Source organism: Aplysia californica, unplaced genomic scaffold (assembly GCF_000002075.1).
Source record: "Aplysia californica isolate F4 #8 unplaced genomic scaffold, AplCal3.0 scaffold01331, whole genome shotgun sequence".
NCBI lineage: Eukaryota > Metazoa > Mollusca > Gastropoda > Aplysiida > Aplysiidae > Aplysia > Aplysia californica.
Window position 1 is genome coordinate 92,674 of NW_004798601.1, and position 15,855 is coordinate 108,528.

The 15,855-nt window shown below is 37.8% G+C and overlaps 1 protein-coding gene across 1 annotated transcript; it reads right to left on the bottom strand.

Annotated features, from left to right (window-relative positions):
• Positions 1-730: 730 nt before the first annotated feature.
• Positions 731-15,288, bottom strand: LOC101856627. Its single transcript, XM_005112602.3, has 10 exons — positions 15,131-15,288; positions 10,949-11,678; positions 10,289-10,423; positions 9,629-9,769; positions 8,725-8,783; positions 6,512-6,767; positions 5,735-5,910; positions 4,413-4,449; positions 3,342-3,435; positions 731-1,027 (listed from the first exon to the last, which is right to left on the bottom strand). Exons 2-10 carry the CDS (start codon positions 11,457-11,459, stop codon positions 733-735), a joined length of 1,704 nt encoding a protein of 567 aa, XP_005112659.1. The 5' UTR covers positions 11,460-11,678; positions 15,131-15,288; the 3' UTR covers positions 731-732.
• Between the last annotated feature and the right edge of the window lie 567 nt (positions 15,289-15,855).

Sequence of the window (15,855 nt, forward strand, 5' to 3'; positions counted from 1 at the left end):
TAATTGTTACCATGAATGGATTGCAAATCGTTGGTTTTTTTTCACTTTTTTGTTCTATACACTGCAACTTTCCTTTACACAAAATTTGCTTAACACAAAGAAATTTTCTGGTCCCATGAAGTTTGTGTCATCATGGTTTTACAGTAAGTGAACAGACAGAGGACTTTATCCTCTAGGGTTCTGGAAATAAAAGTAAGCAAACACTGTAAAAGATATTTTGATTGCTTCCAAAATGATCTACAATAAGACAAATAAAAGATAAAAGTAAAAAATATAATTTAATAAATACTGTAAAACAAGGAATACAATAAAATCACATCTCATATCATTTCAAACAACTTCAACATTATCACAGTATGAAACATTGTTCAAATAAGGCCCAATAACCTTAAAACTTCTGTGGTCGACAACTACCTCCTGAACTCGGATGTCCAACACCTCTGGTGTGCCTTCTGTGTCTTAAAACTTCTGTGATGAGAAAATACTCCTTGAATCGCGACGTCCCCTGCATGACTTGAATCTCTGGTGATCAGAAAATACTCCATGAATTCTAACGTCCTAAAACTTCTGTGGTCCTATATTAACCCCCCCCCCCCCCCCCCCCCCCACCCACATGTCCTAAAACTTCCGTGGTCCTATATTAATCCCTTCCCCCCCCTCCCCCCACGCCCTAAAACTACTGTAGTTAAAATTACACATTCCCCCCTCCCCCGCCCACCTCATCCCCTTGTCCTAATATTTCTGCGGTCGGAAACTACTTCCTGAGCTCTGATGTCCACCGCGTGTCCGGCTGTACCCGCCACGAGCACCGTAAGATGTGGCCTTGTTTGAACCTCTTGTTTTATCACTGGACGACCTTGACTGTCCCTGTTTTGTGGACGATGACGTCCCAGGAGTGGAGGGCATTGACCCCTGTGTTGACCCCCGTGACCTTGGGGTTGGGTTAGCGTAGACAGTCTCATCATGTTCTGAGGTTCCGAACCTGGCACCATGGATTTCAAACTCGTCTTCTTTTGACATTCGAGGTCTGAAATAAAATAAATTAAGAGACAACTTTACATTCCATAACAATATAATTCTTTCAGATAAAGAAGTGTTGGATAAGTATAATGGCTCTTTTCTAAATTGTCACTTTAAGGGAAGAACCAGGTCAACAATCCCAAGGAATATTGGTACAATTTTTCAAAATATTGATTTTTTGTATTTTGCGGAAAAACATTCTTCAACATCTCTTCTGAAAAAGCACCCTAAATGAGCTAAAACTGTGTCTGAATTGTGCATTAAACTAAAAATCCTCTTTAAAAAATTGTTTTTCTGTAACAAAATCTACTTTTTCACATATATATGTGATCTCCTTGGTACAAGGAGTTTTCAAAAACTAGAAGCTAGAAGCTTTAAATTTGACGTACAAATGCTTTAAAATCAATTCTGGAGATCTGTGAGAGAAATATTGGTAACTAGAGGAAGTATTCAAATTTTTTCTAACATATAGCCTAACCCAAAGTTTCGACAACTGACTGTTGCATTGGAGTCCACTGACTTTGGGCTCATTTTTTATTTTTAAAGATAGGTCAAAATCCTTTCATAGATCCACAGTCCATATAGGTTTGAACTTGTGTGCCAAATTTCGGGCTGATATGTTTTAATTTTTTCTATGAAATTTATCAGCACTAAGAAGCTGGTTTGAAAATCCAAGATGGCCACCACAAGAGATCCATAAAAAAAAATGTCAACAAATTCACCCTTAATACTTTCTATTTACCAATGAATTTTTTGCACAATTACATGAAAGTGAATAAAAGTAATTCTTTCAGAAAATTTTTGAGGAAGTGTACATCTCCCCTTAAGAGGGGCCAACTTTAGGTATTAATCTCATCATTTGTATAAATTATCAATATCCAATATATTGATCGCAGAGAGATTGCTTTTCATATAACATCACAGTACCCCATAACCCTTACTAAATAAATAACTACCGTTGATTTCTTTTTAGCAAATAAGAAAGTGTTGTTTATGGCCCCGCATAAATCCCAGCAGCATTCTTCATGCTTTTGCACACAACCCATATATAACAGGAGAGGTATACTTCCTGCTGATGCTTCCAACTTGTATAACAGCTGGCAACAAGTGATTTAATCCTCCTTGTGTTGATGGCTCATTAAATCAGCTGTAAGTTACGTAGTGTGGTGTTGCAGTCGATTTAATCAGCTGCAATTATGAGTTGCTATTTTAGTTAATCTATCAATTTTTTAAAATATCACCAAACATTTCAACTCCTCCACAAATAAGTTTTATGTCTATTTCCATTGTGCTTTCTGAAAATGTATTAGTTCATGGTCTGAACGTGCATGTTTTGCCTGTTCTCAACAATTTTCCATCATAGTAAAATCTTATAATATCCCCAGACACAACAAGCTATTTTTTAGCAACGCTTAGAGTGTAAAATACAGAATCTCTGAATCTTTGTTCGTTTTAGTAAGGTTTTATGGCGCTCGCAACTGCATTAGGTCATATGAGCGCCAAGGGATTGATGTCAACAGAGAAGTCCAAACGGGGAATCAGACTTACTCTCTAGCCTCAACAGCTCAAAGTCTGCTTTGACTATCAAGGCACTCCGGAAATAGCAGTTCACAAGTAAGAGAGTGACAAACTTACAAAAGAAGCAGAGGAAAAATGACGAAAGTAATGAAGAAGGAAAAAGCAACAGTTCCCCCTACGTCGATCCGGCACAGTATGAGCATGAAATTGATAAATCAGCCCATTTACCATTCTACTGTGAATAAGAACATGCAAATCCCCTTTGGGAATGGCCTAAAGACACTCCAGTCAGTAGCACTGCACTGAAGGGGAAATCTCTGAATCTGATGCTCTCTGCAAGTGGAATGCTTTAAAACCTACCAAAACAAAAACAAAAAAGTTTAAGAACGCTCTGGTGGGAACAAAGACCAAGGCTATCTGTACTGTAGTCAAGCATGGACACCAAATGAGCTGTCGGTGTGTCACCGTTCAACACTTTTGTAGAACAATTTGCCAGTAACATTTTTCTGATCAAACTGTTTTCAAGTGAACGTAAACCTTTCCAATGATCATTTCATACAAGAAGTCCCCACCAAGACTAAAATCAATTGATTAACATTTTTAGTCCAATTACTTACTTAGAGTGAATTGAAGAAATCATAGCTAACACATGCGTTCAAAATCTTATTCCGTTTTGATCCAGCAAAAAAATAACTAAAAAATATTAGAATGCATTAGTTTTTCAAACTTGAAATTAAGATAACATAGATTCTTAAGAGGTAGTCTCATACAGCAGTGACATAAAACTTAATTGAATCCATTACCTGCTGTAAGAAAATTTTCGTTCATTTCCATCTTTTGGAGTTTTCTTGCTGCTGAAGTCGAAATCTTCCTCATTGAAAGATTCATCCGAATCAACTACAAAAGATAGGAAATCAAAAAGAAAGTTAAAAATTCCATTCACCCAGGAAAATGTATGAAAAAGTGTAACTATGTTTTGTTTCAGAAAGTTTCAGGATGTATTTATATGAGAAAGCTCTTGTTTTGAGATAAGTAGGGACTACATTCAACATATCACACATCCAGGTTCAAATAAATAGTAACACATTTGTATACATTAGAAATACATTCTACATATCATATCTCCAAGTTGTGGTAAATATTAATACTTTCCATATATCACTTTTCCTAGTTTAGGTAAAGCAATGCACCCCATAACATATCCCACATACATCCAAGGTCAAGTCTGCTACATAATGATATTTCTTCACTGTGTTCGACAATTAAAGTCCTGAGAAAATGGTTCTGTTGGCAGGGGGGACCTTCACTAATGTTAACTTGTAAAGGACAACCATTTTAGAATGTGTATATATATATATATATATATATATATACATATACATATATATATATATATATATATATATATTATATTATATATATATACAGAGGACTCCACTTAAACCAAACACGATTAATCCAAAAACAGCGGTAAACCAAAAGGAAGTAGAATCCCCAACATTTTTCTTTGCTACTTGGGCAATCTCTCTAAACAGAAAACATGACTGAACCAAAGAAAATCGGGCAGTCCTGCAGAAAACAGACTTCACTGTGTACTCTAAAGCCAATTTTGACTTAATTCCAAAAAATGAAATACGAGCAAACATTGTACGAAAAACATTTCAGCTCTCTTTTGTATCTGTTCTCTTACAAAATTTCCATAATTTCAGCAACAAGTATAAATGACAGATTAAGAGTGAGAAGGTGCTGATGAAATAAAGATTTCCTTAAAACATTCCCCATATAATTCTTTATTGCCTTTCCCATATCATTAAAAAAATCTCATCCAAAAACCAAGCAAATTATGCGAAATCGAAAAATATGAACTTTCCTACCTATTCTCGTTGAAGGCTTTGGCACTGTCTTGGCATACTGAAATGACAAAAAAAAGGGGGACAAAATTGTGCACTTTGACAAATCACTTTCCGGTAGAAATTAGCCTGACTTACCCTAAAAACTTTTCCTTCTGTAAGGCCACTTGTCTAAACAACCGCCGGCACAAACAACCACTTTCCATGACACGTACTGTACAAGATTTAAAAAATATTATACACAATAATGTAATGACACTGTTAAAGCTTTTTTTATACCAAACCTGGAGTTGTTTTAGCATTGCACTTCTGAATAATTAATCCTTATATTTCACACGTGAAATATTTATATAGGCCTTAGCTGATATCTCCACGTGAAATATAAAAATTTGCATAAATTTCTCCGTGCACTACATTCACCTTCTAACCTTCCTCTGTAAGCAAAGTATAGACTTGAAATCATAATTCCTAGATAATTGCGTGTAATGTTTAGCAGCAGCTCACAACAAGGATATCCACCAGTCTTGACATATGTTTGGCCACCCTGGAAAATTTCCACTGTACTTCATTTCAATTTTCAAAACAGAATTAAAACAAAAATGATAGCCTACATAGACCTCAACACTACAAATACAGTTCATCAAAAAATTTGTTTTGGTTTTAGTAGAGGTTTTACGTCGCTCACAACAGCGTAAAGTCATATGAGCGCCAGAAGAGTAGAGGTGTGACAAGACAGTAACAAACATTTTTTAAAAAAGAAGAAGGGGAGATAAGGACGATAGATGTTTCACAGGAAAGAAGAAGCAAACCACACCAGAGAACCCGCCAAACATCCACAAAATATTTGTCCGTGTCTGATCTGATTGTAGAAATGAAGAGAGAGTAATTGAACTTACTCTTTAGAACATTTCACAAATAGTTCCCTTTTCACTGTGATGTCATTCACAAAAAATTAGAGGTATTACAAGAGAGTAGCGAACAAAAAAAAATATGAGGAGAGATAAGGACGATAGATGTTTTATAGCAAAGAACAAGCAAACCACACCAGAGCACCGGTCAACCAGCCACGTCAAAACTCTAGAAAAAAATGAAAATAACCAAAAGACATAGAGCAGAGGACTTTGATTAACATGGAGCCATTCAGCACAAAATCCCGGTTATAACAAAAGGGTTTCAAATCCTAGTTTTTAGCCCCCTCCTGTACTCTATGCATTTCCACTTCAGTAAACACAAACTCAGCTTGACATGAAAGAATTCTTTCATCATGTAAAATTCACGTTTTAATGGTTTTGCTGTATTTTTTACTGTCTAAATCCTTCCATCCCCTTCCCACCCCAGCATCTCACCTCTCGTCCCCTCTGTCTGGGACTATCTTTGTCTTGCGTCTTTTGTCCAGTGGAAGAGGAGTACTTAGGATTCATCGGTCGTCCGTATGTACGTAAATGCTCCTTGCACCAAGGCATGTGTTTGACCGCAGTCACTTGATTAAAGGAACGCTCACAATAAGGACATTTTATGTAGCCTAGAAAATAAAGCAAAAAACAAAAGGACTGTGATGACTAAATACCATTCATAGATAAAAAGGTATGCAAAAACAGTGAACAAAAATATACAAAATGAGTAAATTAGAACTCATTGACATTCTTCAATATAACTGCAAAATAAAGAAGCTATTATCGAGTGAATAACAGTTTCCATACATTGTTTATACAGCTTCATTGCTTATCAAAGGAAAATATTTCGCACCATATCTTAAAAGGAAAGAACACTTCTTAACAACACAAAAATTATTCTTCTAAACAATAGAAAGATTATATTATTATAAAATAGTTGCTTGTAAAAGCAGTGTTCAATAAAGTCATTAAGGAATATAAGAGATAGAAAAGAACCAATCTTACATTTTTATGTCAAAAGGTAACAGATGTAGTTATTAAAAAAAATAATAAAGTCTTAAAACGATTGCTCTAACTGCAGGGTTGGAAGCCTGCCTCCTAAACGATCTAAACTGTGTCAATGGGGGCATAAAAACACCTACATTGAAGTACAAAAAAAAAGAGATTTGTTTGCAGTAAATTTAATTGAATTCTGATGAGAGATGTGACACTGAGAGACGGGCAGCTCACCAGAGTTTCTTGTTCCTTGAGAAGCCATTCTGTCTCTGTGTCGCAGCTTATCTCGCCGGACCTGGTGCAGGAAATCATCTCGTTGCTGCTGCCAGTTTGGCTGCCGGCCTGGGCCCAAGTGAGTGGTGTAAGGCTGATAAAGGCTGCTGCCGTACAAGCCATCGTCATCGTCATCATCATAGTCATTGTCGGAGAGGCCGTCATCATCTTCATCACCGCTGAGACCAAATTTACCGCATTTTTCTTCGTGTTGTCCCTGTTTTAGTAAACAAATCCAGGGAATGAGGTCAGATTCTGGTTGCAGTACACAGATTACTGTAGTGAACAAGACAATCAGCAAAAACCATACATTAAGGGGAGACGTAAAACTAAGAGTGAATTTGCTGAATTTTTCTGAAAAATGGGTCTCTGTGGTGGCCATCTTGGATTATCAAACCAGTTTCTTAGTGCAGAAAAAGTTCATAGTAGATATTGAATTATCAGCCTGAAGTTTGGCACACAAGTACAAACGTATATGAACTGGGGATCCATGTGAGGATTTTGACCTATCTTTAAAACTAAAAAAGTGAGCCCAGTCATTGGACCCCCGAGAGTCAGTTGACGAAATTTTGGGGTACATATTACAAAAAATTTGATTATTTCCACAATTTACCAATATTTCCCAATTCCCTCACTTAGATCTCCAGAATATATCTTAAAGCACCTGTACGCCAAATTTGAAGCTTCTAGCTTCAGTAGTTTTTGAAAACTCCATGCACCAAGGGGGTCACATATGTCAAAAAGTAGATATTGAGAAAAACAGACAAAATAGGGATTTTTAAAAGGATTTTTAGAGCAATTTGAGCTTTTCAAAAGCCCTTTTAGGTCATTTAGGGTGAATTTTCAACAATTTCTTCATTGCGACCCGATAGAACAGATGTCAAATGATGTTTCTTTGCAAAAAAAGGAAAGTTGGATAGTTTGACAAATTTTATCGATAGTGCCTGGGATCGCCGACCCGGGTCTCCCCTTAAATCTTCTGCAGGTGTCAGGTCTGGAGCAGACATTAATGATCATGGTACCCCCACTCCTTTCTGTCGTCTGTTTTCTAGATCACCTCAGTTTTTCTCATTGTGTTATTTACTACCAGAGGATACTATAATTTAAAGATTAAGCAATTCAAAATGGGTCAACTATTACTACCTACAGTAATCTCACCTTTACATGTATAAGTTCCATTTTTAGCTTCCTTTTAAGCAAAATATTCCATGGTAACCAATGATATTCGTGTAAAGCTTTGAACACTTATTGGTGGAAATTATAAATGAAAATCAATTAAATCACGATGGGAAAAAGAACGATCATTCCCCAGTAGGGAAAAGTGACTAGGATTCTAAAAAAAATAATTTATTAATCACACAGTTTTTTTTATCCCTCTCAAACTGTGTTGGCCCTGATATGGAGGGCTGAAGCAGCCTGCCCCCTAAATTGTCTAAACTGTATCGATGGCGGCGTAAAACATCTACAATTTAATTACTCTTAGTGATCAGTTTCAGGCACAGGGATGTAACAAACATTGATGAACACAATGCCTCCAAAATACCCCCCCACCAAAAAAACCCCAACAACAACCAAAAACAACAAACCAAACAAACAAACCCCCCCCCCAAAAAAAACAACCCCAACCCCCCTCCCTCTCAAGTTCATTTTAGTTTTGAAATGAATCAACAACGTAAATATATTTAGGGAATTAGTTTTAAAAATACTATTGTTAATAGGTATCATTTTGATTGTTTCTCTTGAATAAAAAAAAGTGGATGCCTCTGGAATAAGCTCTGTAGTCATGGTTTTGGATGAGAAGATTAGACATGCTGCCATTTCATAAGGACCTCATTGAATGAGAGAGAGAGAGAGAGAGAGAGAGAGAGAGAGAGAGAGAGAGAGAGAGAGAGAGACAGAGACAGAGACAGAGACAGAAAGACAGGGACAGAGACAGGGAAAGAGGGGAGAGAAAAAGGAAAAAAGTGTATATGTATGTGTGTGCGTGTGTGTGTGTGTGTGTGTGCGTGTGTGTGTGTGAATATGTGGGTGTGTTGAAATGGGTATGCAACCTTCTGTGACTGTGTCCATCTGTATAAGTCTTCTAGCCAGTTCATGACTTAACACACTAGTGTTGGTGCCTGTGTGAGCATAGGTACAAGCCTAACTCTCCAAATTAGTCCACTGAGTCTTACCAGTTTTCCCCGGGTGAACTTCTGACCACACCATGGGCAGGGCAGCTCCTCACCTGAGTCTGAGTGGAAAAACAAATCTCCAATTAGCTATATATAGGCCTACCTAAATCAGGGGATTAAGAAACACAGAGTTATACGAAAATTGAGGTCTTGTTTGATACTTGATAACTTCTGACAATGAGAAGCAACTCATTTTGTCGCATTTCTACAGATGTAAGTGATGATCAAATAAGAAAATAAACCCCAAACCATTAATATTACAGCAACCATTAAAATATAAATAGAAACATATCACCTGAATTGCAGTATAAAGAACATTTACTATTTAAAGTCATAAACCTATTCCCTGCTTTGTATCAGCAAGTTTTGAGTGAAAATGTGCACAATGTTCTAAACCACATCACTATTATGTGGATGTCGTACTCATTTACGTTTTCCCAAACTTGTCCTCTGCCATTTTTCCAACTGGTTTATTGAGGATATATTTTTAGAAGACAAATTCGCATATAATGTAGATTCTTATTCTTAATAAGGGGAAACATATGTAGGTTTTGTTTTAACATCTCTTGAATGAACATTTTTTTTCTTGCATATACCAATGTGAATGGGAACACTTTAGCACCGATAGGCTTACAGGGTGCCGCACAGTGGCAACCAGCAATTGCATGTTTGTGAAATTGTTTTGTATTGGCGTAATTGAGTATTTATGTATGTATATATGTATATATATGTATTTATGTATGTATGTATTTATAGCTATGTATTTATGTAAGTATGTTTGCTCCTGTAAACCAAATTGCCTTTCTGGGATCAACAAAAATTTTATTTATTATCAATATTATTATTATCATTATTATTATTATTATTATTATTGTTATAATCATTAGGTGCATTAGAAGCTCACCATTGCCTCCTCTGTTTTTGGGTGTAAAGAGGTATTCTTCATCCAGGTCCTCAGCAGCATTCCCTCTCTCTGGAGCAACATTCCTAGGACGAGGTTTTTTATTCGGGGCCTGATTAGAGCTTCCACTGTGGCTTGTCTGGCCTAGCAGGCAATGTGGAGAGTGAATGATGAATGAAAAGAACAACAAAAAAGTAGAGCTTTTTGGAATGTGTAGAACTTAGATATTTGACAGTGTAAAAAATTCAGTCTGTCCGTCTCCCCCCCCTCCTCCCCTTCTCTTAGTACATCAGCCAAATTTTCCATAATACAAGGTACATCTTTTTTCACATTACATTTTTCTTCAAAGTGTTTGGGGATAGCTCAACAACTCTATGAATTTAGAAAGGGGAATCCCCTTATCCGAAAACCCCAACTAACATATAAACAACTTTCAGTCTAACTTTAGACAACCATGTAACTTTTTCTTCAAATATCCTGTTTTAGCTACTGTTTCTCTGTCATTTTTCACACAACTACAAGCCTGTTTAAACAGGATCTAACCCTAAAATGAACATTGGGCCACCAAACCTAAACAGTCTAAAAAAACCCCTGAAAACCTGGGCATCTTTCTGTCTTTTGCTTTTCTTACCAACCAAAAACAGAAACAAGACAGGGCGTTACCTGCAAAGCCCATAGCATTGAAGATATCGGAGAACAGTTCAGTGAAGATGTTATCTGCTTGAGATGGTGACGATCCGTTGGGTGCTCTCTTGTTCTCGTACGTGAAAGAAAAACCTGCCCTGCCTGGGCCTGCCTCTGCACAGAAAAGTAATAGTAATAATAATTGATTACATACGGAGAGGTGAAGAGTAGGCCTACCAAGGGTAAAAAAAGGAAAGAGGATTTCACAATGAACGAATTCCAAGGTTATTTTTTAATTTGTAACTTTTCACATGTTTTAAAATATTATGAAAAGAGATTTCCAGGATGCCATCTAGCGAAAAAGAACAATGTTATTTTAAGTATTAACGAAACAATTTAATAAGAATTTTATGCCATTTGCAACACAATCAGGTCAATTATATGCCGAAGATTAGAGCTGTAACATACAAATAAAAGAAGGAGAAAAGATAAGGACAAAGATGTTTGATAGGAAAAAAAGAGCAAACTACACTAGGGCACCTGCGAATCACCCACTAAATGTAAGGTTTGCTATTTTTATTTGTAGTGAAGTACACCCGGCCACTCCCCTCCTCCATATCAATTGAGAGGAAGACAATGCATCTAAAATGTAGTTCAACACACTAAAACAACTTCACTTTACAACACAAAATCACTTACCAGCAGAAAAGTAGAATTTTCTCCCATTCTGCCTACCAGCTCCCCCAGCTTGCTGCTGTTGGCGGAAATTCTTCGTGAAAGTTTCAGACCAAGATGCTGCATTAGGCTTTTTTGCATTTGAGGACGTTGATTTTCCCTTGTCAGTAGAAGGTGTCTTCCCAGTGCTCTTTGTCCCTGGTGTTTTTGGCCTCTGCTGATTGGGTTGTGAAGGTTGAGAAGGTTTCGATGAAGCTGCTGGTGGGGGCCGAGGGGGTTGTGTTTGCGGTTGCGGTTGCGGTTGCGGTGGTGGTGCCGCTGCTCTGCGTAATTCACGCTCATGCATCTCACGACGATCCTTACTGGAGAGATACTCGTAAGCACCTGCAATTTCCTGGAATTTTTCTTTCGCTCCTGGAGCACTGTTCTTGTCTGGATGCCATTTTTTGGCCAGAGTACGGTATGCTTTTTTGATTTCATCTTCAGAGGCACCAAGTCTGACACCCAGAGTAGAAAAATGATTTGTTTTGGCCATGATCAACAAATGAAATTAATCAGAAACTCAGCATAAAATTTAGATGTCTTCTTGGACACAAGAAGAGCAATTGTCTTCTGTCTTTTAACTGTATTTCATGCAGTCATTTTTCTCATTTTGTCCTAGAGATTCTGCAGTATAAAAGTTGCACAAACAGTTGAAGGATCTTGGGAATCCATCTTAATGCATGATGTCCACAACACTACATGCTTGCATGATCTGGAAGATAAGGATAAACATCTGTGTCTTATAGGCCTGTATATATGACAAAGTTTGGTAACAAATTTTACCATAGTGGTATATATAATAGGGTCTATGATATAAAGATTTGCGTATTCCTGGATAATCGGGTAGGCTATAATGTCCCAGCAACAGGATTATGATAGAAGTCAGGAAAGAGATGGGGTAGGGTTATCCTGAAAGGGTATTATATATATATATAGCGATGCTGTTTATTAAGCATCTATACTATCCATTATTAACTCTTTATCTCCGAGGGGGTAAACCAGCCACTATGCTGGGCCGGGGCCCGTTTTTGGTACTAAATCTAAAAATGACAAAAACATCACTAAATCGGTCATAAATCAAAACAAGTGAACCTATTTTGATAGTTCTTCATCTAATGAATGAAATCCCGATAAAAGAGACAGCTGTTTTTGGTAACTGCCGAAAAGTAATTTGATGTCGAAGTCATCGTAAAGGAATGTGCCCGAGCTGCTGTGAGCAACTCAACGGCACAGGGGTTCCGACAGCGAGCAGCAAGGAGCAGAGCAGCTTGCCGGAGGTACCGTAGTTAATATTGATCAGACTTGCATTCAGTCTGCTGTTGCTGATTTACACATTTGCATGATTATAATTATATGTAGGCCTACTCGCACCAGATCACTTGTTTTCTAAGCTTGCTGCATGATTATTATTATATGTACTAATGTTACATATTTGGATACTTTAACAAAACACATAAATAGAGAACTTTGCCCTCAGAAAATATAGGCTAAGATTCGAGTTTAATAAAATGTTTACAGCTTCTAGGTTCTAGTATAGTTTCTTATGAGCTTTCTTATTCAATTTCAACTGGGATCAATTTAGGGGCAGACCATTCATTGAGGAATGAGAAAGTAAGTTTAAATTCCTTGTTCCCTACAAATTGGAGAGCTTAAATCATAGACTCTAGGCTAACTTTCGCAATGATTGTGTAGTATCCAGCCTTACGCGGGTAAAACAAACCTACCTGACTTTTCTGCTTGGCTTCTCTAGCTCAGGGTAGGGCTACTCAGACAGTTAGTATAGGCAGGAAGTGTACTACGGTATAATGACAATAAATAATGCTTGGCCTACTGAATTGAACTAGTATATATAGTACTGACGTACAGTAACCATTTTATATTTATTATGATTGTAAACATCTAGTTTTAGTATTATGGCATAGATTTAGTTATAAGAATAAGTCGTCATTCAAAATCAAATAAGATTGTGTTAACATGTATAATAATTAATCAAGTAACTGTATTATTGTAACATATATCTGCCTTTATCATTAGCTCACGGAGTCGACTCCCCATAATGTCAACCGGTTATTCTGGGAGTCGACTGCAAATTTAATCAGTTGATATTAAATGGAGTCACAAAAACGGAATTGTTTTATGCATTGAAGGGTTTTGTCAAGGTTCCTTGAACTTTCTCCGCAAAATTGTACGACAGCTGATTCGATCTGCTTAAAAAAATAAAACTAAACAAAACTTTCAGAACCGAATCTACCTCATTTGCATAAAAGGGAGGACTTCCGTAGTTTGAGTTTGAGTTGCCACCGTGGACAAGAGCGGCTTCCTTTGCATCAGTCTACTTTCATTTTTTTTGTGAACCCGTGGTCGCGGATAAGGAATGAAGAGAAAAAAACAAAATAACGATTAATTTCATTTCGCACATATTTTTAACGGAAGAAAAATACAAAAACAAAAAGAAACTAACCTAAAACTTAACCATAATCAGTGGGGCAAGCACCCTATACCCCCTTAACTCATTCGCTACGCCGAGCCGTGGGGGGCGGCGCGGCTCAAGTGCCGTCAGTAATTTATAGGCCTCCTAACTTGTATTAAGAGACCCATCCTAACCTACACCTCTACCTATCCTAAAAGGGAGTGTATACAGACCCGGTAACCGGGAACAAAGTCACAAAGTATACAGGCCCGGTAGGGGAACTCTTTTGTGATTTCGGAGAGTTTTTGCGCCCTCTTGGCTCAGGGTAGAGCTAGGTTCTTCTAGTTCTAGATCTGTGGCCTAGGTCTAGATCTAGATCTAGGCAGACAGACATAAATCTTTAATCTAGTTTCGCGGTTAGCCTAGATCTAGATCTAAATGAAGATTGCGGATGTCTTTTCGATGAACGATCGTTTTTCCTCCGTTTTGGAGCTGGAGGAATCGCAAGTCGCAATTTGAAGAAGAAAGTGGCTATTCTCACCCGCCCGGAAGTTCTCGCAAGATCTACTCCTCCCCTCTTCTCTCTCTCTCTGTCTCTTTCTGAATACTGTCTATCGGTGTGGACGATCAAATTGACCAAAACAAAGTTAAAAAATGATGTTAAAACACAAAAGTAAATTAATTTGGTTGTCTACAAAGATGCTACGGCTATTTAACTTTTCGAATCGAGCCGAACTACGCGGGTCGCCATTTTGTTTTGTTCTCTCTCTCTCACTCTCTCTCTCCACTGCCCACAGACAAAATTGTACGCTTTTAGTAGGCTACAAGTACAGTTGTAATGGAACGTTTGTTCACAGCACAGAATTCTACAATTTTTCTGTTATCACAGTGTAGAATTCTGTGGTTTAGGGTGAACACAAAATTTGTTGACACGCGCAACGGGTGAGAATAGCCACAAGACCCGCCTGCACTATTCTCACCCCGGGTGAGAATAGAGGTGGCCTTTGAAGAAATGAACAATGTCATAATTTCAATCAAGCAGTCAACTCTCTATTTCTCTCTCTCTCTCTCTCTCTCTGTATCGATTGCCTTCTCTTTTTCTTTGTTTGTCTCTGTCTTCCTTTGTCCCCACCTATTTCACACCCTATCTTTCTCTCGTTCCCTCCTGCCAACTGGGGCATGTCATTACATTTCGACAGCACCTCTCTCTCTCTTTCTATCTCTCTCTCTCTCACACACACACACACACTAGATTTCTACCGGGTCTGAGCGCTGAAACTTCCCGAAATCACAAAAGAGTTCCCCTACCGGGTCTGTATACTTCGTGACTTTGTTCCAGGTTACCGGGTCTGTATACACTTCGATCCTAAAAAAGCGCAAACCACCATAATTTTGTCATGACTTGGTCGTATGTAATCTCTGACTCCTAATATAATAGCGCCAAGTGATTAGGAGTCGACTCCTAATAATGCCAAATTACTCCCAATATCAATAATCACTTCGTATCATATTATGTTGTAAATTCTGTCCAATCGTAGGACCAGTGTCCAGTCATAAATGATAAACTGCAAGACTCGATCAAGACTCTATTTATGCAACGTGTTAGGTGGATCTAAAAAGGAGCATATCAATTAGATATCAATGACTATCTATCCCTAATTTAGCCAGCTGAATTTCATTTCCATCTCCAACAACTTGAAAGAACCATGACTATGACTGTTCAAAATAATGCGTGTATTGACACCATTGCTTACATTGGATACGGCCGCCATGTTGAGGAAGGAAACAAGGGAGAGTACCAATATATGCTGGAAAATGGTCTCCTCCATTGATATTGCTCGGTGAAAATAATAGGAAGAAGACAAAAGCAAGTAGAAACCGCACTGCTCATTTGAGTTTATGATAAGGGAAAAAATGTCGGACGAAGAAAATCAGCGTCTTAGCGTTTGAAGTGAGTCGACCCGTTATCTGTGCTGCACCTCGTACATTTTTACATTCAAAGGTAATAAAAATCATTTTGTTCGGCCAAGGATTGGTTAGTTCTTGTGGGTTGGACTTGTCAAGGTCTGTTTTCCTTGGCTCTGGATTAGTCAGAATATGGCAATTTCCTTGTTTTCGGACTCGAGCCAAAAAGAAAACAAAGCAACTCTAGAACCGGAACAATCGGAATCTTCTTCAAAAGAAATTTGACATCCTTGAAAGTAGGCGTGTTTATCTTTGCTACCTGTGACAACTGCGGCATTCCTCAAACACCTTGTAAAGCGTTTGATATGTTCTTGATCTAGACTATTCTTTTTGAGTTAGATCTTGATTTAGAGATTTAAATTCAAGAGATTTGATTTGAAGTTGTTATTGTAAGGGCCACCTCGATTCTCATCCGGAGTGAGAATAGTGCAGGCGAGTCTTGTAGCTATTCTCACCCGGTGCGCGTTCACCAAATTTTGCGTTCACCCTAAACCACAGAATTCTACACTGTGAT